General features: G+C 38.5%; 1 protein-coding gene across 1 annotated transcript in view; it reads right to left on the bottom strand.

The window, feature by feature from the left end:
• Positions 1 to 20215, bottom strand: part of LOC121376854 — a 68523-nt gene extending 48308 nt beyond the window's left edge. Inside the window, exon 1 of the mRNA XM_041504640.1 lies at positions 19767 to 20215. Within this exon, the coding sequence (XP_041360574.1) occupies positions 19767 to 20054 (288 nt within the window). The 5' untranslated portion in view covers positions 20055 to 20215. The remainder of the gene's footprint in view (positions 1 to 19766) is intronic.
• Positions 20216 to 26387: the final 6172 nt, after the last annotated feature.

Raw genomic sequence — 26387 nt, 5'->3', positions numbered from 1 at the left:
TGCTTGAAACATGTATGGGGTACCTGTAAAAAAAAGTACTCAAATTTTGTGCGAAACTAGGGTAGTCATAGACGCTACCCGTTATCTCAGAAACGAGCAGCTTGACCCCCATTTTTTTCTGATTCACTTTAAGTGTAAGGGGTGGTAGTATTTATATCCGTGGCGTTTATGTAGGTAACATATACGGCTAAAACTCCTACCTGCAACGTATCGTTGCAGGTAGGAGTTTTAGCCGTATATGTTACTATTGTCGTCTATGGGATTTGATTTGGTAGTATACACCCTACAGTCAACGACAGGACAATTATGCCACTATTCTGTAGCTTCCAACTCCAATCTGTTTTACACATTTTAATTTAATTGCACTTCATATCAATTTTTATGAGTAGAATTGTTTAAATTACTTTTTCTTTTCTTTTTTTCAAATACGATCAGATGCATTGCAATCATCAAACAAAAAAGAATGAAGCGATACTGACATCAATAATTAAAACGAAAATATCGCTTTTTACCGAATATCACTTTTATGGCTTCTGTAGATCTATATATTTCATAGCTGTGCATATAACAAACTTGTATTGTATTCTATATGTATCAGTCCCGTAGGAACGACATCTAGAGTGGGGATACAATCTCTAATAGGGGGTTCACATTCTCTAGCACAAGCCACGTTTTTTTTTCTTTATGTGTACAAAGTAGGACCCCAAAAACACCGTTACATGTTCCTCCTCGAGTGGAGGGAACACGCATCCCCCTCCCAGTATAATAAAATTTGAAAAATGAAAATGAATTCCGTATTGACTTCAGTGAGCGGTTACAGTCTATTTTCTGGCCAGTTATATTACTTGTAATTTTCAATTGGGTATTAAGGATTACTTGTGATCAATATATTGCGTGTCATCCGTCGCTGGAAACATCTGCTAATTAATTAACTCTAGTGTGCATGGACGCACGTCCGTTGCATGTCACCTGTTGGTGCTTTTGTGTATTGTCACATATTGATTATCTAGGCACAAAATAACGCCATTGTCTCGGTCAGATGCCAGCGGGTGTGCGGGTCAATGGGTTTCCGATCTCGCCCTGTTGTCGGGTGAGTGAATACTTCGTCTGAATATCGATTGCTGGTCATTAGTATCTCTATTGTTTGTCCGAATGTTTATTCATCCATGATCCGAGTACAGGTGGTCAGTGACCATTACATTCAGCGGAATGTATTAAAACTACTACTACGACTACGACTACTACTACTACTACTACTACTACTACTACTACTTACTACTACTACTACTACTATAACTACTATTACTACTATTATTGTCAGTAGTACTACGCCGCTACTGGCTAAAACAATACGCTATCTCTCTTTCTCTCTCTCTCTCTCTCTCTCTCTCTCTCTCTCTCTCTCTCTCTCTCTCTCTCTCTCTCTCTCTCTCTCTTTTGTGAGGAGTATATTTGATTTAACACGTTAAACTCTCTGTTTAATATACTGGTTGGAGTGAATTAAAAGTAATTTTGGCTAAAATCACGAAAAAAGAAGTATAATGAATAGCCTTTTAAAATTTAAATCTGACCATTGTGTCAGTAAGAAGGTCGTAAATAACAAGAAATTATTTTCGTCTGGTGTAACAGTGTGGTGCATGTAATGGGCGACGTTGATGCGAGTCTGCTGCAGGGAGCATGGCCCTCATATTACAGGACAATTTTGTGCTTACAAGAATGCATTTTGAGCGCTCTAACGTGTTTTTATCAACTGTTTAAATATTTTTAAAAAATTCAAACGTGTCCTGGTCTTTGATGGGACAGTCGTGAGGCTTTTAAAATGTGTGCCATCTTCTTTATAATTTTATTTTGATTTGCCTGCTGGGATATGTAATATTGAAAGGGGTCCAACTCGAATGATTAATTTGCCTATAGGTAGTACTAAACCAAATAACTTCCGGCTGGGTCAAAGGTGCACCCAACTTTTGATAGAGAAGTGAACACCACAAGTCCTTTGATTGGTTATAAATGTGAGTGTGTTGGTTGTAAAAAAATAATAGTTTCATCTTGGTAAAAAAAAAAAAAAAATTAGTTCATCTAGTACCAATGTGTCAAGTAACCTTGTGCTTGAAACATGTATGGGGTACCTGTACAAAAAAGTACTAGAATTTTGTGCAGAACTAGGGTGGTCATAGACGCTACCCGTTATCTCAGAAACAAGCAGCTTGACCCCAAAACTTTTCTGATTCACTTTAAGTGTGAGGGGTAATAGTATTTATATCCGTGGCGTTTATGTCGATTGATACGCTGCAGGTAGGAGTTTTAGCCACATATGTTACTATTGTCGTCTATGGGATTTGATTTGGTAGTATACACCCTCTAGAACTGAATGTCATAACATGTAGTGTATTGCCGGTCTACTGCCATTTAATGCAAGTTGATCCATTCTTTGGATTCCTCGAAGTAAGAGAATAATAATATTTCAAACACCAGGTGGCTAACTTGTTATTTTCAGTAGAACAGCGTCACAGAAACTATTATTTTCGTCAGAGGTAAACAAAAGGTAAACATTGATTTTCCGGTTTAATGGTTATGTAGTTTAATGTTAGTGTGCTCGGCTATGTAATACCAATAGTGGGGAAGCACCTAAAGCAAGGCAGGCAATCGTGAATTTCCTACCCACGACAATTTTGAAATATTTTTGACGCAGGGAAAATATTCACCTACGGTAACTTTGAGCCTACCTAAAGCCATTTTAAACCACTAACGTTTACAACAATTAAGTACAAAATTAAAAACCAAAAATTATTTTTTTCATCGAACGACAATATAGGTTTTATATGTAGTGTCAAAAAGAATATGTCATATCCCTGAGTTAAGGCAATTCATATTTCTGCTACGGCAATTCATATCGCTGCTACGGCAATTCATATCGCTGCTACGGCAATTGCCGTCGGTGCCGCCGTTTGTGCTCCGTAAAATCATGTAGCTTAATCACTGTCACGTCGGTATGTATCGACCGGCCTCGGTGGTGTCGTGGTTAAGCCATTGGACTTAAGGCTGGTAGGTCTTGTACTGGGACCGGCCTCGGTGGCGTCGTGGTTAGGCCATCAGTCTACAGGCTGGTAGGTACTGGGTTCGGATCCCAGTCGAGGCATGGGATTTTTAACCCAGATACCGACTCCAAACCCTGAGTGAGTGCTCCGCAAGGCTCAATGGGTAGGTGTAAACCACTTGCACCGACCAGTGATCCATAACTGGTTCAACAAAGGCCATGGTTTGTGCTGTCCTGACTGTGGGAAGCGCAAATAAAAGATCCCTTGCTGCTAATCGGAAGAGTAGCCCACGTAGTGGCAACAGCGGGTTTCCTCTCAAAATCTGTGTGGTCCTTAACCATATGTCTGACGCCATATAACTGTAAATAAAATGTGTTGAGTGCGTCGTTAAATAAAACATTTCTTTCTTTCTTTCTTTGTACTGGGTTCCCATCCCGATAATGGATTCCACCCAGATCGAGTTTAACAACGCAATGGTTGGTTTAAGGCCACTACGCCGATTCCTCTCTTACTAACAACTAACCACTAACCTACTGTCCAGGACAGACAGACCAGGTAGCTGAGGTGTGTGTACCCAGGACAGTTTGCTGCAACTTCCATTGGATATGGGGCGGAACATGGCAAAGTGGTAAAGCGCTCGCTTGATGCGCAGTCGGTCTGAGATCGATCCCAGTCTCGATTGGGGTTTCTCGTTCTAGCCATTGTACCAAGACTGGTATATCAAAGGCCGTGGTATTTGTTGTCATGTCTCTGGGATGGTGCATATAAAAGATCCTTGCTGCTAATGGACAAAATGTAGCAGCAAGGGATCTTTTATATGCACTCTCCCACAGACAGGAAAGCACATACCACGGCCTTTTTTCCACTTGTGGTGCACTGGTTGTAACGAGAAAAAAACCCAATCAGCTGAATGGATCCACAGAGGAGGTTCGATCATGCGACGCAAGCATCTCAAGCGAGCACTCAACCGACTGAGCTAAATGCCGCCCGTCTAAAGATGATGATTACTACATGCCCACCTTTGCTGACAGTGAGTGCAATCCTCTCGGCTTCCTTTGATTTCGCGTCTTACCGACCGATATAGAACCACCTGAAGCTTAAATTATAGACCTTCAAAGCATGGCGTTGCGTTTAGTATCGATCTGGGTTTATTTCCAATACAATCGCGAGCAATTTTTTTTTATTATTATTAATATATATATATATATATATATATATATATATAAACCTACAAAAATAAATGAAGTTTGTTTGGTTTAACACCTTTAGAGCTCATTGTAGGTATCTAGCTGTCCCTCGTATAGTAATATACTATTCCATCTTTAAAAAGGAAGGAAATGTTTTATTTAACGACGCACTCAACACATTTTATTCACGGTTATATGGCGTCGGATATATGGTTAAAGAACACACAGATATTGGTAGAGGAAACCCACTGTCGCCACTTCATGGGCTACTCTTTTTCGATTAGCAGCAAGGGATCTTTTATATGCACCATCCCACAGACAGGATAGTACATACCACGGCTTTTATTACACCAGTTGTGGAGCACTGGCTGGAATGATCCATCTTTAAAACGACATCCCACACACCTTTCTGGATTATAATGGTAATATTTGTGTTGTTTGACACCACTAGATCACATTGCGAGAGCGGTCGCTTCGTTCGCGCATTGCTCGCGTAAATCTAATTTGCGCAACCGATTTTTTGTTCGCGCAAAATTTAGAACACCATTTACTTGGATATAACATGACGGATTACGAGAAAAGGAAATGGGTTACCTGGATTTATTTCCGCGTAACCGATAAATGGGTCACGCAGATTATTAGAGGCCTGCATTGATTTATTAATCATCGGTTATTGGATGTCAAACATTTGGTAATTCTGGCAGTCTTAGAGTGGAAACCCGCTACATTTTTCCATTCTTAGCATTTGATCTTTTATTTGCACCAACTCACAGACTGGACAGCGCTTACCACGTTATTTGATAAACCAGTCGTAGTGCACCGACTGGAACGAGAAATAGCACAATGGGTCTACCAACGGGGATCGAACCTAGACCGATCGCGCATCAGCCGAGCGCTTTACAAATATGCTAAAATATGTATAACAACAAAAATATTTTACGAAAACAGAACAACAACAGAACAAAACATACAAAACATTCACAAAATAAAATGATACTGAATACAGCTATTTGGTGTCTAACATGTCACACACATACACACACACACACACACACACACACACACACTGAATTTGCAGAATTTGCATCATCGTGCAGAATAGTTGTTCGTCCGCGGAAAATCACTTTTCGTACAGAATTCATAATTTTAGGCCGTGGAATTTGTCTTAATCACTGCAAAATGTTTGATGTTTCTGAATTGTAACATTAAACATGGAATTTTAATAGTGTTTATTTTCCATACAGAAATAAACAGAAGCATAAAGATTTTTTTTTTTTTTGTTAAGTTATTACATGCTGGACTGGTAACCGCCTCATAGTTACTAGTCTGCGTAACCTGCGTTTGGAACCAGCCTTTAATTTCTGTCATTGAATCGAAAATCCTCGCAAAATAGAGTGCTTTGTAATTACACTTTGACAGATTCCACAAATACTAAATAGGATTCAGCAGTTCCATTCTAAACTAGAGTAATTATATTAACATATAAGTATTGATTGTTGGAATCGTGATGTTAAACAACTATATTTAAATATTTAGTAATCATAAATCACATTTAACAAAGAATCCGTAATCGTGAAAATAGGAGGTTTATTTTTTTATATATCGTTTCCGTTTCAAGGTTTAATGATTCAGTCTTGTAGGCCTACAACAAGGGGACGTTGCAACGTAATCATTTATAGGTTGAAAATAATTATGTAACATTTGAACATCTAGTTTTAGGTTATAAGTGTTATTTTTCAGTTTTATATGTTGCAGAATTCATTAAATTCTACTACAGAATATGTAAAATGTTACCGCGGTATTTAATTTTTTTTACCACGGAATTCAGAGGGGAGTGACATGTAGTTATTATGACAGAACAGAACAGAACAGAACTTTATTACACGCAGGGTAATTGTTCGATGGCATTTGAGTAATACAAATATATATAATATTACAGCATCAAGATGACAGTTTCAAAAACAATTCAAAAACTGTAAATAATGACGAAATGTTTGTTGATAAAAGTTATAAATCTACACAAGTTTCTAAGGGTGTCTATATTTTTACAATTAAAAAGCGTCTTAAATTTGTTTACATTTGATCTTGTAAAATGATATTTGTGAATATATTTACATCTGTCGTCTGTAAATTTTGTACATATAAATAAGTAGTGTAATTCATCACCAACATCCTCAGCAATACAATAGATACATTTCCCGTGGGCCCAGAAAATGAGAAAGTAAACCGCTGTAGTTACAAGGTATCTCCTATCGATCAGCAACAAGGGGTTAGAGCTGGGCGGTATACCATGAACGTATATACGTTATTAGCCGTAAACGCACAGTTCATAGGCATTACAAACATTAAAATATAATACATATATCATTAAAAGGGGAAAACAATTTACATTGTATGGAAAGTGATGAAAGTATTCAATACAACAAAGAGTGTATATAATTAAAGAGACATTCCTGAGTTTGCTGCAATTTTTAAGATGTTCTCGATTAGCATAGACTTTTTAACGATTGTAATTACATATCAAGTATGTTTTTCTGCATAAAATATTAGTGGCTGTATATTAAATGTGTTTCTGATCGTTCCAATATTTGTACTAGGTTAAATTGAATTTTATTTCACCGAAAACACATTGAATATACAGACACTGATATTCTAAACCAGAAAATATATTTAATATGTAAGTTTAATCATAGAAATATTTTATTAGATGGAAACATCTTACAATGCAGCAAACTCAGGAATGTCCCTTTAAGAGAATGTATATACACCACTTACATATTATCATGTTTCCGCGTGGTTGTCTCTAGTAAATATTTACACAGTGTTCTTAGTTGCTTTACATAACCAATGGACAATAGCTGTATTCGTTTTTTAAAACAGGGTCTGGTGTAATAGTATGGTTTCATGTACCTGCATCTTATAGTATTGTAGAAAGGACAGACCAAATAAAATGATACTCATCTTCAACAGCATTCATATTACTCTATCCTTTCTCTCAGTATTGTTATATCTTTCAGTTTCTATTACATATATACCGTTCGGTATCGGTATCATGTCAATACCGATTTACCGTACAGAGCAAATTTCAGAATACCGAAATTTCGGTATCAATTTTTTTTATCCTCAACAACAGTATATCTGATGAACGCAAAAAAGCTGAAAAGAAGAGAGAGTTGAGGGCCTTGTGTATGGAATTTTATTTTATTTAGATGAAATTAGCGGGTGAGACTTAACTCGGACATGCATTTATTTAACCGTCGAGCATACCGAAAATACCGCTCGATATCGGTGTCGGTATCAATATCTGTATTAAATCAATATTGAATACCGTACCGATACCGAGGAAAATCACCCCCAAAATACCGATACCAAACCTGAAATTTTAATACCGCCCAGCTCTAAGGAATCTTTTACATACTTTTCCACAGACAGGACAGTACATACCACGATCTTTGATGCACGAGTCTTGTATCTCTGGGCCCATATTTTCGAAGCTATCTTACTTTTAGCGTGTGCTGTAGTGACGTCATAGCATACGATGGTTTTACGATTTCGTGGCGCGAAGATAGCTTGGAAAATCAATTACCTAGCATCCGTCGTAGACGACTGATTCTTCGAATCATTACATCGTAAGGCGACGCCACTCGATACAAGAGCTTCGTAAAAGAATACCCACGACACAAAATAGCTGCTTGTGACAAGACAAACATTACGACTGCATCGGTTGCTAGCTAGGCAATCGGCTTCTCTCGTGCGAGGCACTCGTATTGTGTGGCGTCGCCATTAAAGGAGCGCTCAACCACCGACCCACTCCACTCTCCGAAATGGAATGAATCGCATGTCAATAGATAGCATAAAAGATGCATCATACTTTACTATCACCCTCCTGCCCTGGAATCGGTCACTGACGATGCCAGATGCCGAGTCCGGGGTGGGCGTGCCTGAATCTTAATTGGATATGGGCACGTTAATAATGTTCTCACTTCCCACTTTACTAGCAAGTATAAATGTTGGGTTCTCTGGTCCGGGTCGAGTTTGACCCTCGAGTACTCGCGTCCAATACTTAAGACTCGTGGAGGCCCTCCTCTATCGTCTGTGAGAATTGATTTGATGATACACATCCTATAAAACATAGGCGCATTTTTACAAGAAAATATTTATTACTGCTATATATTAACATTTTTCACAATGCTAACAAGGCAGATACCAGACCCACACAGGCGCCGGTTTATGTTTCCTCTAAAAAGCTTTCTGTAATATTTAAGAGATGTGTTTGTCAAGAGTTCGCGATTAGTTCTTTTTTTTAGAGTGAAGTGGAGCCTAACCACTTACATTGCTGTCTGTCATCATCTGCTCAATAAAAGATTCTATCGATTGCATTTTTTTTTAATGAATCATGATAAAAGTCTTCCTGAATAGCTTCCTGAAAAACTTCCATTACACATAAAGTCTCCTGAAAAACGTTCAATACACATATACTTCTGCTGGAAAAACTTTCAATACACATATATACATCTCCTGAAAAACTTCCAATACACATATACGTCTCCTGAAAAAATTCCATTACACATAAAGTCTCCTGAAAAACTTTCAATACACATATACTTCTGCTGGAAAAACTTCCAGTACACATATATACATCTCCTGAAAAACTTCCAGTACACATATACGTCTCCTGAAAAACTTCCAGTACACATATATATGTCTCCTGAAAAACGTCCAGTACACATATATACGTCTCCTGAAAAACTTCCAGTACACATATATATGTCTCCTGAAAAACGTCCAATACACATATATATGTCTCCTGAAAAACTTCCAGTACACAAAACGTCTCCGGAAAAACTTCCAATACACATAAACGTTCTTTTAAAATGTCAATACACATATAGCCAGTGCACCACGACTGGTATATTAAAGGCCGTGGTATGTGCTATCCTGTTTGTGGGATGGTGCATATAAAGAACCCTTGCTATTAATGCATAAAATATAGCTTGTTTCTTCTCCGAGACTATATGTCAAAAATTACCAAATGTTTGACATCCAATAGCCGACGATTAATATATTAATGTGCTCTAGTGGTGTCGTTAAACAAAACAAAATTCGGGGGGGGGGGTGTCAATACACGTGTTTCCTGAAAACTTCCAATAGCAATATACGTTTCCTTAAACCTCCCAATTACATATATGTTTTCCTTAAAATGTCCAATAATGCTAGGGTCAAACTACCAACGGCCAGTACAAAGTTCGCCACCTTTCTGCTGTCACGGCTTCTAGTTCATACCACACTCGTAAAACAAGTGCGACTCGGGTGTGTAATGTTTGCGCATTTCACTAAATCAAAAAAATCAATCATTTATGACAGAAAATATAAGATAAGTATATTTTGTTATAAACTAAATAACAATACTGATACCACCTTTCGTATAGTAGTTCTGAAGCACAGTATGCAATATTAGATCAAACAGACATATAGACAAGGTAGGATAGGATAGAATAGGATAGGATAGGATAGGAATGGATAGGAATGGATAGGAATGGATGGATGGATGGATGGATGGATGGATAGATAGATATAGAGAGATAAACAGAGATACATAGACAGACATATCGATAGATAGATAGAAAGACAGAATAGAAAGATATATAAACAGATAGACAGACAGACATATAGATAGAGAGAGAGAGAGAGAGAGAGAGAGAGAGAGAGAGAGAGAGAGAGAGAGAGAGAGAGAGAGAGACAGACAGACAGACATATCGATAGATAAAAAACAAACCTAGAATATAAAGATATATAGAAAGAGAGAGAGAGACAGACCGATAGATAGATAAATAGATAGACCCTTTCTGTCAGTTTTCTTCGACTCTTTCTTCTGAGCTGTCCACACCATCGCCTACTTGTCTCAGCTTCCTCCACGGGTGTAGTATCTGTGTATTTCCCTGCACCCACCTGGCATCCTCTTCCTCTGCCGCTAATAAGCTGGTCTGATCCACGGCACTAACTAACGACCGCCGGTAGTAGGGGTGCATAGTAGGTGGGTACAAGGGCCTCTTAACAATGCCAGAAATAACTACTAAACACTCCCCGTAGTGGTCAGACTAAGCCTACAGCTAAAACCTGATGGGAAATGGCAGGTGTGTGGCACAGATAGCCACAAGAGATAAGCTCCTGTCGCGGTTGGAGCGACAAGGACTGGGATGTGGAGATGGACAACGAAAGAAGTTGAAAGATTGAAGGAGTTGCCAGATCGGAAAGAAATGAGATGGAATTCAAAGGAGAGAATGGAAAGGGGGCAGTGGGATTAAAAAAGAATACAGACAGACAGACATATAGATGGATAGATAGATAGATAGATAGAGACAGAGTTTTACCTAAGATGATATGTTTTCAATTTATTTTAATGTGGAAAATATGTAATTCCTTAACTGAAGCATGTGTCATTAATGCTTTCTGAATAAATGTATTATATCGTTATCTATTCGCCAAATGAATAAACAGTTTGGCTGAAATAAATTCCACGCTAAAGTAATAATCAACTAAATATCTAAAAGTATTAGTCAAATAACACCGAAGTCCACATCTAATAAAATAGACAGGGGTTACAGCATTTCCGGAAGTTGATATCACTTCTACCGGATGTCATTGCCGTCACTCACGGAAGATTTCTGCACATCCGGAAGTCGTTATTATAACTATCGGAAGTGTGTATCACGACTCACGGAAGTAGGTATCGTGATCGCCATGGCCTTGCGTTCAGTCCCATAAATTAGACAGTTAAAAGTTTGTTTTCTTTAACGACACCACTAGAGCACATTGTATAAATTAAACAGTCACTTATTTTTCAGGTTTATTTTAAAAGTGGTGTCAAAATGACATGTTCTGGTTTTTAGTGTTTGGGCAAGTCTATTTGTTGATTCATTCAACTTATTTTCGCTCTTATATCCAAATAATATTCAAGCACGCTGTCCTGGGTACACACATCAGTCTATCCAGTACATTTGTACTGAGAGAAAAGTTGATGAAGTTGTTTTACACCTACCCACCGAGTCGTTAAAAGTCGCTCTGGGTGGGAGCCGGTACCGGGCTGCGAACCTAGTACCTATCATGCCCTATATTCAGAAGCTTAACCATGACACCTTCGAGGCCGGTTGTCTAATTAAATTTATTAAATTTACATAAGATATCGGGATGCAACAAATGTTTCATGACAATAACGGAAATTGTATGCAACACAAGAACGACGTTGAAAAGGCTATATTTAATTAGTCAGAAACAGTTTACAATAGCAGCAAATTCAGTATCTCATAAATATTTTAAAATAAGTATAAGAAAAAATTAGAATTATGAATGGTTTTGCAAAAAAAAAAATGTTTTAAACTGACCGCAAGTTATTTTACTCGATGAACCATATGCAACTGCACTATATTTTACTCCTACCCGTAAAGGATTTTATCCAAAATGAGCCCAAATATTTTGGTTTGAATTAATATTGCGTATATTTCCAGAGCACATAACACCTTGTAATTTTCAGTATATATTCTTAAATAACTATTATTTTTATCATATAACGGGTATTGCATTGTTTGGTTTAAATGCAAGAAAGCGGAATGTCAGCGGAATCACTTCCAACTTTTAAAGACTTAGTTATCTATATTTGGATTTAAATCATCAGCAAACTCTGAAAGAATACGTTTAAAAATCTATAGGAAATTAACAATTTTTTTCTTACCTATCGTATTTTCCCAGTTGGCGCCATAACCGCAACCGCTATTGTTTTAGCCATATGACCAGCATGTACACAGACAAACACACAAACAAACGCGCGCGCGCGTGCATAAACACAAACACAACCACAACACACACACACACACACACACACACACACACACCGTACTGCTTAACTCCCTCCAGTTCTAATTAATATCCCACTGATTACAACCATCACAGAAACGATTTCTCTTGGGTGTAATTATGTGACGCATTCTACAGCCCTATGCTGTATTATATAGACTGAATGACAGCTGTATTCCCAGTTCGTTTTGTACTTCGTAATGAGCTGTATTGTACGAGCTCAAGAAACATTAATCAGCCGCTTCTTACAGTCAAGTTATGTTTTACATAAATTAAACTCGCCGTCTCGTGTTTACAGAATATTAGTAATTTAATTTCATTTCAACTTACAGTCAAACTTCGATAACTCGATCTTGAAGGGGACAAGCAAATAGTTCGAGTTTCAGGGAGTTCGAGTTTTCGAAATTAATGTATCAGTTCAAATTTGAAACTGCATTACAGCTGGTTGATTTGACTTATACAGCGGGTTTTTTATCAGCACAACCGGACTGCAAATCTAAAGCATGATCAACTATAGCTTGAACGCAGAAGAAGATTCGGCTTAATATTGTAAGAAGCGTGCGCTTCGCTGCCTACCTCTGAACTCTGAAAACTATGCATCTCCAGTTGAAAGGCAAACTAATATATCACTGTCAACACTACACGGCATCCCATCTCATCCCACCCCACCCCACACCACCCCATCCCACCCCACCCCACACCCCACACTCCACGCCACCCCATCCCACCCCACCTCAGCTGTTGTCATCTTCGACGCCTGTGGTACATTCATTTTGCGTACATTGTAAAAGTAAGTAAATAACAAAACAAAAAAGACAACCCAGATGAATTTGAAATATATGCTTGGGCACATAGGCTACATGTATTTATTGATAGGAAAAAAACACACGAAAAAAGAAGGCATTTACATACATATATAAATAACAGAAATTAAATTATATTTGTGTGCTTATATCAAATTATAGTTCAAGTACGCTGTTCTGGACACCCACCTCAGTTATCAAGAACAATGGGTTAGCTGTTAGTGGTTAGTGTGAGAGAAGAGGGTGTAGTGGTCTTACACCTATCCATTGAGTCGTTAAAACATTATTACAAGGTACAAACAACTACTATCTTACTCCACTTAGATGTACTCCACTAACAGTGCCATTTTAACAGTTACTAGTTTTCTTCTTTACAGTATTAGTGTTGGTATATCCAATGCGTTTCTGGTATTTTTAATGTTTACAGTAGTTTAAACTTTCTTCCTTTTTTTTTTTCTTTTTTTTTCTTTTTCTTTTTTAAAAATAAAGTTTATTAACCTCAGAAACTAGTTTGGTAGTGTCAGGGTTGGCCGACCCTGATATCACTACCTTACCTTAGGTCTGTGTGTGTGTGTGTGTGTGTGTGTGTGTGTGGTCGAACTTGGTCTAACGGGCACCTCTATATAACGGCCACCCTGACACACATACACACACACACACACACACCAGCGCATTTCTTTCTTTATTTGACCTCTATAGAACGGCTACCTGTCCAACGCGGTCAGTGGCCACTATTTCTCAGCAAAAATAAGGTCTGAACCTGCATTAACGATAAAAAATATTATTTCCAAAATAAAAAATCAAATTCTTTCCACCATATATGATCGTACAGCGATTTAGTTCCCAGGAAAACCCATTGTATTCTGCAATGCCGCCATTGTTGTGTCACATGACCGGAAAGTTTGGCGATTTGATTCGACTCGACAAACAACAAACGTATTCTGATGTTATCATATGATGTTATTGTAAACAAATATAGGTTCACCTCGATTCGTTACTCAATAACACGGCGACTTCTCATTGGCTGTAGCCTATGACGTCAGAATGATGCGGTATTGTCAAAGGCAGTGGGCGGGATGTAGCCCAGTGGTAAGGCGTTCGCTTGATGCGCGGTCGGTCCAAGATCGATCCCCGTCGATGGACCCATTGGGCTATTTCTCATCCCAGCTAGTGCTCCACAGCTGGTGTAACAAAGGCTGTGGTATGTACTATCCTGTCTATGTGATGATGCATATATAAGATCCCTTGCTGCTAATCGATAAGAGTAGCTCATGAGGTGGCGACAGCGGGGTTCCTCTCTCAATATCTATGTGGTCTGTAACCATATGTGTGACGCCATATAACCGTAAATAAAATGTGTTGAGTGCCTCGTTAAATAAAACATTTCCTTCTTCTTCTTGTCAAAGGCAATTATAACCAAGGTGCCGGAGTAGTTCCTACTGCCAACCGAGCATGATTGTTGTTCACAAGCAGTTTGCACCAAGCGGCAAACATTAATGAATTTAGTTCAATTCAATTCAGTTCAATTCTTTATTAACATTGAGCTATACAGCTAATCTGTATAAATATTACTAATACATGTACATGTACAGAAGAAAGAAAGCACAAACAATACATTATTTTCTTAATTTATCTGCCTTGTAGAGAAATTTTCCAAAGTTATATAACTGGGCTTTTTGCTATATTGTACAACTGCACCAATGTAAGAGATGAAGGCTTCTTCCAATAATAGGGTTTTATATATTGTGTTCTTAAATTAGAATATAAAGAACATTTTAAAATATAATGAAATTCATCTTCTACAGCATTTAAACAATATAAGCATAATTTGTTCTATTTGAATGTGATAGTATCTGCCAGTTCCAATTGCTAACATGTGAGAAGATTTTGATAAATACTTTCTATACACTACTGGAATTGACAGATGTTGAGAGGAAACTCGTTGTCGCCACTACATGGGCTACTCTTCCGATTAGCAGCAAGGGATCTTTTATTTGCGCTTCCCACAGGCAGGATAGCACAAACCATGGCCTTTGTTGAACCAGTTATGGATCACTGGTCGGTGCAAGTGGTTTACACCTACCCACTGAGCCTTGCGGAGCACTCACTCAGGGTTGGGAGTCGGTACCTGGATTACAATTCCCATGCCTCGACTGGGATCCGAACCCAGTACCTACCAGCCTGTAAACCGATGGCCTACCACGACGCCACCGATGCCGGTCTTTTTCTAAAGAGGCCATTCGCTAATTGACCCATTCACAGGACAGCCACTTCCAAACAAGCTGGTTTTTGTTTGCAATATTTTAATTCAAACTTGAGCTCATATATTTATTTGTTTTCGTAAGTACGAAATTATTATGCTGTAAAATGCAGTTTGAGGTCTTACAATTATTAGGACGATCATAATAAAGAATAATTGGTGACTGTCTTAAGATATCGACTTTGTCCTGCGAAGGTTAAAATGGCAAATGCCACGAGGTTCTGTCGAGCGGCATTCGCCTTTCGACCTGAGCAGAATAAAACCGATATCTTTAGACAGTACCCAGTACTTGTATACCCGAGCGTAACGTTTTGGTGAGATTTAGTTTAAGTGTGTGACGTCAAACTACATTTATGCTAATCGAGATGATATGACAGTGAGGCGACTGTAGAACGTTGATTTACTAAATATGGAATTAAAATGCTATTTTAGAAGTGTTCTAGGATAAATAGAATTCGTTACTCGTGTTTTTTAATATGTAAAACATCACCCTCGTCTAGTTAGTCAGTATTTGTCGAGGCTCTCGATAAACGTACAGAGGCGGATCAAGGGGGTCCCAGGGGCCAAGCCCCCCACACCTCCCCTAAATTTCGCGACAGTTATAATTTTATTATATATTAATTTTCGATTTTTTACGATCCCCTTCAAACCTCCCCCAAAGTTCCATTGGCATACCGCTTAATGGCATTGACCCCCCCCCCCCAAATGGATTTTCGGGATCCGCCACTGACGTAGACTCTATTGATATGACATATTTAAAATATTCGTGACGAATCCTGTCTATTTATATATTAATCGCGTGCGATTTGTCGTGAGATACGATTGAGTACGATTCGCATAATGAGAACGCCACTTTACTCAAAGTGTGATTTACCTACACTCTCTTCGGTGATTTCCGAGAGGTTGTTGAAGATGAAGGCGCGCGTGACTGAAGATATACATTTGTCCATGCTTAAACAATCAATCTCTCGCTGAAACAAATCTACGTTTGGGCCCATTGTAAGCATAGTTTTGCATGTAAACGTAAATCTACGACTAAACCACAATTCTCATTACTATTGTAGTATAACAAATTTAATATAGTTAGAAATACACATATTTCGTTTTCTTTTGTCTTTAAAATACTTCATTTTCCGTAATGATGTAATTTGCTGTGTTAAATAGATGCCAAAACACGTGTAAACCTGTGATCGGTGTAACTACTGGTCACAGACGTAAACGTAAATGAATTTACAAAGTCTGTTATTGTTTTGGGGTTTTTTTCATTAATGTTTATTGCCCCAGAAAAGCAATAGATAATGTCAGGGTTGGGGCCCCGAATCATTACCGTACATATCAATTATACACAGAATATACCATGGAGCAAGGAGAGAAAGGGAAGAAAGCTGAAATAAGTATTTCCTGCAAACCAGCAACATTGTAAAACAAACAACCATAGTCTTTTTTTTATATAAAAACAAAGGCTGGCCGTTTAAATATTTTCCAAAAACATCAGTTTCTCGCCAATACTTACTGACATACAAATATCATTTTACAAAACGTTACGACCATCCCGTCATATCACAAGAATACATCAATTACGGACATATGCAATTATCATGTAATAGGGATAGTCGTCGTGTGTTTGCTGCCAAGCTAGACTAACAAATCATTTTTGATGGCTGAAATTAGATATTAAATACAATTTCTGGTTGAGAATATCAGCGTCTGTGTATCCATTGTGTATGAAGGGGAGAGACGTAGCTAAGTGGTAAAGTGCTTGCTTGATGCGCAGTCTGCTTGGAATCGATCCCCGTCGCGCTATTTCTCGTTCCAGCCAGTGCATATATCAAAGGTCGTGGTATGTGCTATTTATGTCTGTGGGATGGTGTATATAAAAGACCCCTTGTTACTAATGGGAAAATGTAGCCGATTTCCTCTCTGAGACTGTATGTCAAAATTACCAAATGTTTGACACCCAATAGCCGATGATTAATAAATCAATGTGCTCTAGTGGTGTCGTTAAACAAAAACAACAAACTAATGGAAAAAGTAGCGGGTTTTCTCTCTAAGATTATATATAACAAATACCAAATGTTTGACATCCAATAGCCGGTAATTAATAAATCAATGTGCTCTAGTGGTGTCGTTAAACAAAAACAACAAACTAATGGAAAAGAGTAGCGGATTTCCTTTCTAAGACTATATGTAAAAATTACCAAATGTTTGACATTCAGTAGCCGATGATTAATAAAACAATGTGCTCTAGTGGTGTCGTTAAACTAAAACTGTTTAACTGAACGAGATAATCTTTATGAGCGCCCATGATGCACGTAATCACGCCTGTTGTTCCAAGTAAATATTGTGTTCTGTGTAACTGTAGTAGAACCATCTTCTGTTCTGAATGGGTATCTGCATACACCACCTTTTGTTATCAGCCTATATTAATTCTAAAAGACTTGTATAGACTCAAATCTCCAATGACATCACACATATACAGTTTGTATGGCGCTGCCATGACGTTGAAATCTCAGACTCTATTAGTCTCGAGCCTCGACTCTAAACGTTTTATCAGCACCAGGCCAGACGTTCCGGAATACATTTCTCATTAGAAGACTTAGGTAATAAAATATACCTAAGAGAATCGTTTTTAACATTTGTAAGATGGATGTCGTTGAAGATGAGTATCATTTCATTTCGGTTAGCTCGTTTTACTGTTAAACCAAAAAGCCGGTTCAGCAGAAAGTATACTCAAAGGCAATAGTTATTGTGACATGGATTGTTTCGAGTAATAAATTTGTGAATGGATTTATGGATGTAAGCTAGAAAAAATGTGCATGAATTACTCAAAGAAATGCAACCAAGCAGCTGTTGCAGCGATTGCATGCTTTGTGCAAAAAACATGGAATATTGGGGGGAGGGGATGCTGTCCAGTGTTCACCATAAAAGGCCAGACATTCAGTCGCAAATCATTGCCACTCTGTGCAGCCTTTAGAAGTCCAGAAGTTAGACAAACACCATTAGTGAATTGTTTGATGCAATTTCTTCATGCCTCGCCTCAGTGAAAATGATAGATGGCGAGTAATAGGGATGCTTGAATATGGGACCTCGCAGCGTGACGTCGCACGTTAATTCAACGTCAACAGAAACACCATATGGCACTTATGGCAACGATATCAACAAAACAACCACCCGTGACAACCCCTCGCCAAGACACATGCATCCGAACCACGCATCTGCGAAACAGGTTCCAGCCAGCAATCCTCACAGCCCGTACCATACCTTTCTCCAGCGTTTAGTGGCCTCAATGAGACGACGGTGCCGGGTCTGTATCAATGCTCAAGGTGGACACACTCGCTACTGACTGTGTGAACTTGGCTCTGGACCCCCTCTAGTGATGTGGTTCATTTGCATATGGCAGGTGCGCCCTTTTCAAGGACTATTGCTCGTTTCCATACCTTCGGACATTTCTCTTTCATAACGTTTCATACACAGCAGTAAAAACTTATAATCAATTATCTTTGTCTTTTGTGTATCACAATAACTTTTCCCTTTTAGTATATTATTAAACAACCATCGCCATTGTAAGCCGTTACGTTTTCCAGGTAGAACCTGTTTGGTTTCGTACACAATAAATGTTGCGCTACTACAGACACCAGGGCGACAATAAACACATTTGATTTTCTCAAATTGGTGATTAACGCAAATAGCTGTATGCAATGTGACTGTGTATAATTATAACGTGTGTGGGCAGTTATGTGTGTATATGTCTGTAATATCGTGTGTGTGTGTGTGTGTGTGTGTGTGTGTGTGTGTGTGCGTGTGTGTGTGCGTGTTTGTGTATGTGTGTGTGTATATATGTCTGTAATACCGTGTGTGTGTGTGTGTAAGACTATGTGTGTGTATGTATATGTGTGTATGTGTGTGTGTGTGCGTGCGTGTATGTGTGTGTATGTGTGTATGTGGTGTGCGTATGTATGTGTGTGTATGTGCATGTGTGTGTGTATGTGTGCATGTGTATGTATGTGTGTGTATATGTGTGTGTATGTGTGTGTGTATGTGCGTGTATGTGTGTATATATGTGTGTGTATGTCTGTGCGTGTGCGTGTATGTGTGTATATTGTGTGTGCGTGTATGTGTGTATGTGTGTTTGAGAGAGAGAGAGAGAGAGAGAGAGAGAGAGAGAGAGAGAGGATGTGTGTGTGTGTGTGTGTGTGTGTGTGTGTGTGTGTGTGTGTACTATATATATAAAAAAGAAAGACTCGCATTGAAAGAGAGACTGAAGGAGATACCTCACCATGGTTTAAAAATTATATTTAACCAAACAGACCAAACACGTTCTTCCCCGTGGTAATGGTTTAAACATAGAACTTTAACCTGGGCAACGGATGATCTACGAGTATTCAGAATGTATAACTTTTCGAATTGGAATGTGTGGGACAATATAAATTGCTATAGTCCGTCCCACAGAAAACGCATTTGTTCATGCTATGGAACTTATTACAAATTATTTATTTCTGAGCCGTTTTATTTGTACGTTGTACACAAACATAGACTGAATCAAACAACTCGAGACAACGGTGTTTCGAGATAAACATAGTAGTTGTGTGTGCAAATATATGTTTTAATATGTATATATTGCATTACTTACTTGTTTCGTTGGTCCGTTCTGCTCATGGTTCGGTACAGCCTCGATAGACGACAAAACAGTCGTGGACGTCCCAGGATAAACCCCCGTCTGCAGGTCCGTCATTTTGACACTCTCGCGTTTCTTCCCTAAAATGTTCACCCTCTCCACCTTCTCCTCTTCCTCTACCCCACTCTGGAACATCAGTGGAGTGCTCTTGGTCTTCAAAATCCCCTTCAACTGGCTCACATTACCGTAGTCCGGAAGACTAATGGAAAACTGCACTCGTTTGGGTTTTCCAGTAATTTCCATAGCACCACGTCATGGTGCGCTAAACCCGTCACGTTCACGGACGATGACTGCGCGTGACGGCGCCAGCGCGAGCGCTAAACTCCGGAGTATCCTTCTGGCGGAAGGTTTCATAGCTGTGTGACAGGGCCACAAACGACGGCTAATAGCCAGTCTTGTCAGACTCGGATCTGTAGGGACACGCCTGTTTTTTCCCTGATTATCAGCTGTCGATAAAACACGCTGGCATTAATAGATCGCTGGTTACCTGGCCCATAGACGTCGTGCTGGCCGTGTTTGTTCTGTAGACTTTGTTTGTCGTGTATGTATTACAGGTTTAATGGTTAATTAACATAAGCTTGGATGTTGTTGAGGGAAACACAAAAAGGAATAATGACGCGGGGGCGGGATGTAGCTCCGTGCTGGCGCGCACAGCTGGAGCGTGATTGGTGGTAGACATATGCGAGGGGTTGCCCCGTCTTGGACACATCCACCGGGAAAATCTCGGAGAGTGTGCCCAAGACAGTCGTGCTTGAACCTTCGGATGGATTTAAGCACGAGTGAAATGGGTGAATGATTGATTCAGACCAGGGGGTCAAGGGGTCGACTGCCTCCCCCCCCCCACCCACCCACCCACTCTACCACCCAGCCCAGTAGTGGAGCAAATATTCGCATTTGGGCAAAAACTATGAAGATATTTGGACAAAACAATGTCCTTTTTCTTTAAGTTGAAAGACTCTATTTTACTGTCCGGTTTTCGTTGAGTTAGTTTTGTTGTTTTTGTTTGTTTTGTGTTTTGTCTCTTCTTCTTTCTTTCTTTTTTTTTTCTTTTTTTTTTTTCTTTCTTTCTTTCTTTCTTTTCTTTTTTTAATTTTGCTGCCGCCACGTAGTCATTATAGTTTAGGTGCACCCCGCTGAAAAATCAGAAAACATCAAAGCATGTAATTAAAGAGAATCGATCTTTCGTTTCGATTTTCTTTCATGTCTTTATCCACTGTCCTCAGCTGTCCGTCTAAGACAGATGTTAAAGTTCCAATCCCCAGCCTAGTTTTACTATTGAAAGTCGCAGACCCTTGTTTCAAACCGTGAAAATTAACATTACGACACAACTTGTAACACATCTGGATAAAGTTGCAACAGAGTTGAAACAAGAGTCTGTGATGTTGAAACGGGAAAAGACCATTTTAAAAAGTAGGCTAAAGCTTGTTTCCATAACCGTAACTTGCGGTTTTAAAAACACGAAGACAAAACATAATTTCGTGGTATTAGAAACACTAGTATCACTAGAAAAACTTGGGATGTACAGGTATGGATAATTTAAACGCTAAAATATCTGTAATGTCCGACTTCAATTATTAAACACGGCTTTAAAGGGACAGACCCTAGTTTTTAAACACTACAGCATATGTTTCACTATTAGAGCCGTTTATGATCACTTAAATCGAACATTACTTATATTTTATTGTTTAGATTATCCATTTTCGTACAATCGAAGTGTTTCTGTTTATCCTGATGTTTCTAACACCACAAAATGCATTTTTCATATTTTTAAAAACGCACGTGCGTCTGAGAAGTAATGTTTATTGAATCGCGTTTTAGTCTATTTGTAAGGGTATTTCAACGTCACAGACTCTTGTTTCACTCTGTTATATCCAAATTTGTTACAGGTTTGTAAATTAACAAAAGTTAGTGTCCATTTTTACGGGTCAAGGTGAAAGATATATCTTGTAATTCTTGCATTTCTTTGCATTCTTGTAATTTTCTGCATTTCAAAACAAAAATCCATAGATATTTTTATGATAGGTTGCCATTATCTAGCTTCGAAATGTTCCCTTTAAAGAGACATTCCTGAGATGTTTCCGACTAATAAAATATTTCTACGATTAAACTTACATATTAAATATATTTTCTTGTTTAGAATATGAGTGTCGGTGTATTCAATGTGTTTCTGGTCCTGTTAATATGTGTAAGAAGCCCAAATTGGATTTTGTCTTCAAATAATTTCGTACTTACGAAAAAAACCCATATTTTAGGAAATAAAATGAAATTTAACTTAGTACAAATATTAGAACGATCAGAAACACGTTTAATATACAGCCACTAATATTTTATGCAGAAAAATGTATTTGATATGTAATTTTATTATATAGCATTTAGTGAAATATCTTAAAATATCAGTGTTATAAAACTGATATCAGTCACTCAGTGATGATAACACATTTTAGAGTGAAAATTTCACTATTTTGCTCTAAAATGTGTTATCGTCACTGCAGAAAGTGTTATCTTCACTGTAAGAAAGCCAGAACTATTTTTCTGCTGGCATTTTAAAAATAAAGGTAAATTGCCAAAAGTTATATAATAAATAGAAAGGTTCATGTTTTTTTTGTCAAATATGATTTATATCTCATCGCGTGAAGTTTGCAATCATATCACACTCGTCGCGCAACTGCGACTCGTGAGATATGATTGCAAACTTCACGCGATGAGATATAAATCATATTTGACAAAAAACATGAAATATCCTTTATACAATCGTTAAAAAGACTCTTTTAGTCGAGACACCGGCCTCGGTGGCATCGTGGTTAGGCCATCGGTCTACAGGCTGGTAGGTACTGGGTTCGGATCCCAGTCGAGGCATGGGATTTTTAATCCAGATACCGACTCCAAACCCTGAGTGAGTGCTCCGCAAGGCTCAATGGGTAGGTGTAAACCACCTCCACCGACCAGTAATCCATAACTGGTTCAACAAAGGCCAAGGTCTGTGCTATTCTGCCTGTGGGAAGCGCAAATAAAAGATCCCTTGCTGCTAATCGGAAGAGTAGTCCATGTAGTGGCTACAGCGGGTTTCCTCTCAAAAATCTGTGTGGTCCTTAACCATATGTCTGACGCCATATAACCGTAAATAAAATGTGTTGAGTGCGTCGTTAAATAAAACATTTCTTTCTTTCTTTCAGTCGATAACATCTTAAAAAGTGCAACAAATTCAGGAATGTCCCTTTAAAATGTGCTGGGTAAAACAACAGAGAGTCTTTAATTGCACTCCAGCTGATGAGTTGCTAAGACGACAAGAGTGGTGTCGAGGTCATTCAGCACATGCTAGTTTATTGACAGACCGATCAGAAAGCCTCCACGTCTAATCATCTTGGTTATAAAGAAACATGGTCATATCGCAAAGATAAAGCAATGCGTAGTTAATTCATTGTTACAAATATAAATGTTAAACAGGTGTGCGCGTATCTGGTTTTATGTTTATTATTGTTATTAACTGTGGCTTTTCATGGTGGCTTTTCATGGCTTTTCATGGTGGCTTTTCATAGTGGCTTTTCATAGTGGCTGATAGGTTTCAGGGCAGTTAATGGCCCTCTGGGTGCTATACTGGCCTGGTTGTATTAAAGGCGATAACGATAATATTAGTACAACAATTATTTTTTGTAATACAACTTATGGAAACTTTAGTTATTTTTAAAATCGCGAATTTATAGAATTATAATTGTCATGGGGATTCTATAATACCCGTAACTGAATAAAACACGATTGTCCAAATATCTCTGCTAACTGTATATCTATTAGATCTCTCTGTAACAGGCAGTATATACCCGCTGTGGCTCGTCTCTAGGTATGATCAGAGATACGATCTTATATAAAGTATATATTATTATAGCACGTTTAGTTCACTAGAAAACACAACAAAACACAATACACTTTGGAATCTGTATTAACCTACGCTGACAAATGTACAGCCGCAGTAGTTAATTAATAACAACAATAATAACAACCCAGAACTGATCACTTTATTAGTTAATCTCTAGGTGTCTAGTTTAACAATATGCGAATCACTTCACCGTGACACAACACCCACACGTGTGATAATTGAGAAACGCTTCCAGGGGAACTTAATTAATAAAGGAATTACAGCTCTATTCCTAACTGGTTAATTTTTAATTAACCCTAACTACTCATTCAGTAACCTTGTAACACAGAATTAATACTGGTACCTATCACAATAAAGACAATAACCTACAGTTTACCTAGGTCTTCTAGGATGACTGGCTAAGCTTTATATTACCAAATACTCGTATAATGGTAGAAAAAAAAGTCTACAATTTACTTCGTCAGATGACCGAAGACACTGTCTAAAGAATATTGGTATAATACAGTATTAAAATATTTAAAAGTCACATCAATCACATCAAGGTTATACAACAGAGCAGAAAAAAAAATATATACTAAAGTCCAACCGGACTAACGTTCCCCCGGGATACCTTCGTATCGTTCTCTCCTTTTTGCTTCTCCCAGATATCTCTAAACCCTAGCTATTTATTATAAAATCAGAAAATCGCCTGGGGGTACAAGGCGGTACCTCACGTATCATCTGAATTTCCACAGCGACCAAGACGGCATATCTTTTTTTTAGATCGCCAGACTGGCTGTCGCCAACCGCGAGCAATCCCCTGGCCATAAACAGCATTACCGGAGATATTACGTAACCACTAGCCACATGGCCTCCACACCTGCTCTGGGTGTGTATTAGACGTACCGATCGAGGACCGTCGCGCAGAAGTATTACGTAACATGTTGCCCACCTGGATAAGTGCAATTTGGAACTGCACACGGCCTTCTAAAACAATTAATATCGCCACAGGCGAAAACAAAAATTAAGAGCATGTACCGTCACAATAATGAACGAAAAATAATATGAAAAAACGGCCTTGGTGGTGTCGTGGTTAAGCCATCGGATATAAGGCTGGAAGGTACAGGGTTCGCAGCCCGGTACCGGCTCCCACCCAGAGCGAGTTTTAACGACTAAATAGGTACGTAGGTGTACGAACTCTACACTCTCTTCTCTCTGACTAACCACTAACAACTAACCCACTATCCTGGGCAGACAGCCCATATAGTTGAGGACAGTGTGCTTGAACCTTATTTGGATATAAGCACGAAAAATAAGTTGAGATAAATAAATAAATAAATAAATATGAAAAGAGTACAGAAGCAAGTAAACTTATTTTGGGGAGGTTATTTACAATGAAGCGAGGTAGTCTTTTCGAGGTGACAGAACACAACAGAACAGAACTTTATTACACCCAGGCCGTCAGGCAACAGCAGATGGGGAAACATGAACAAATACATAATATAATATGTGACAAGACAGGACAGGGTTTACAAGAGAACATTGAAGCGATTATAGACGATATTCTATTCAAGTAGAGATAACCTGTTTTACCTATTTCTGAATATTGACTCTTCTGTGAACTTGTTAATAAGTTATCATCCTTTGGAGGTCTTCAAAATTTAAAAAACAAACCTGATTAATGGCCGTTATCTGACGTAGACTGTTGAAAGTGAATTATGAACATGTATATGTGTATCAACTAGGGATGTCGCAATACATCGATGTATTACGATACTACTACTGACGATACGATACACGATACCCTTGCTTGTGTATCGATTCCTATTTTGACCATGTATCGATTCCTATATTAATTCATATTTAATTCATTTGTCAACACCAATTTGTACTAGTATATACCTATTGGCAATTTATTTCCTTTAAAAAAGACAGTGCTTCCTTATGTCAATATGTCTGTGATGTGATATTTCTACATTAAAACAGTTTTACTTTTATCAGGTTTATTTCTTATTTGTAAATCAATTCACCTAATTTCTTGTTTTACTGGGAATACATTGTGAATCCGGTATCGTGATACGTATCGTGTCGTGGGCTATGAATGATGACAAGAGTCGTATCGTAGGCTATGAATGATGATACGTATCGTGTCGTGGGCTATGAATGATGATACGTATCGTATCGTGGGCTATGAATGATGATACGTATCGTTTCGTGGGCTATGAATGATGATACGTATCGTGTCCTGGGCTATGAATGATGATACGTATCGTGTCGTGGGCTATGAATGATGATATGTATCGTGTCCTGGGCTATGAATGATGATACGTATCGTGTCGTGGGCTATGAATGATGATACGTATCGTGTCGTGGGCTATGAATGATGATACGTATCGTGTCGTGGGCTATGAATGATGATATGTATCGTGTCCTGGGCTATGAATGATGATATGTATCGTGTCGTGGGCTATGAATGATGATACGTATCGTGTCGTGGGCTATGAATGATGATACGTATCGTATCGTGGGCTATGAATGATGATACGTATCGTGCCGTGGGCTAATAATGATGACACGTATCGTGCCGTGGGCTATGAATGATGACACGTATCGTTTCGTGGTCTATGAATGATGACACGTATCGTGTCGTGGGCTATGAATGATGACACGTATCGTGTCGTGGGCTATGCATGATGACACGTATCGTGTCGTATGCTATGAATGAT

Source organism: Gigantopelta aegis, chromosome 7 (genome assembly GCF_016097555.1).
Source record: "Gigantopelta aegis isolate Gae_Host chromosome 7, Gae_host_genome, whole genome shotgun sequence".
NCBI classification, from domain to species: domain Eukaryota; kingdom Metazoa; phylum Mollusca; class Gastropoda; order Neomphalida; family Peltospiridae; genus Gigantopelta; species Gigantopelta aegis.
This window is presented reverse-complemented; position numbering and strand designations above follow the sequence as displayed.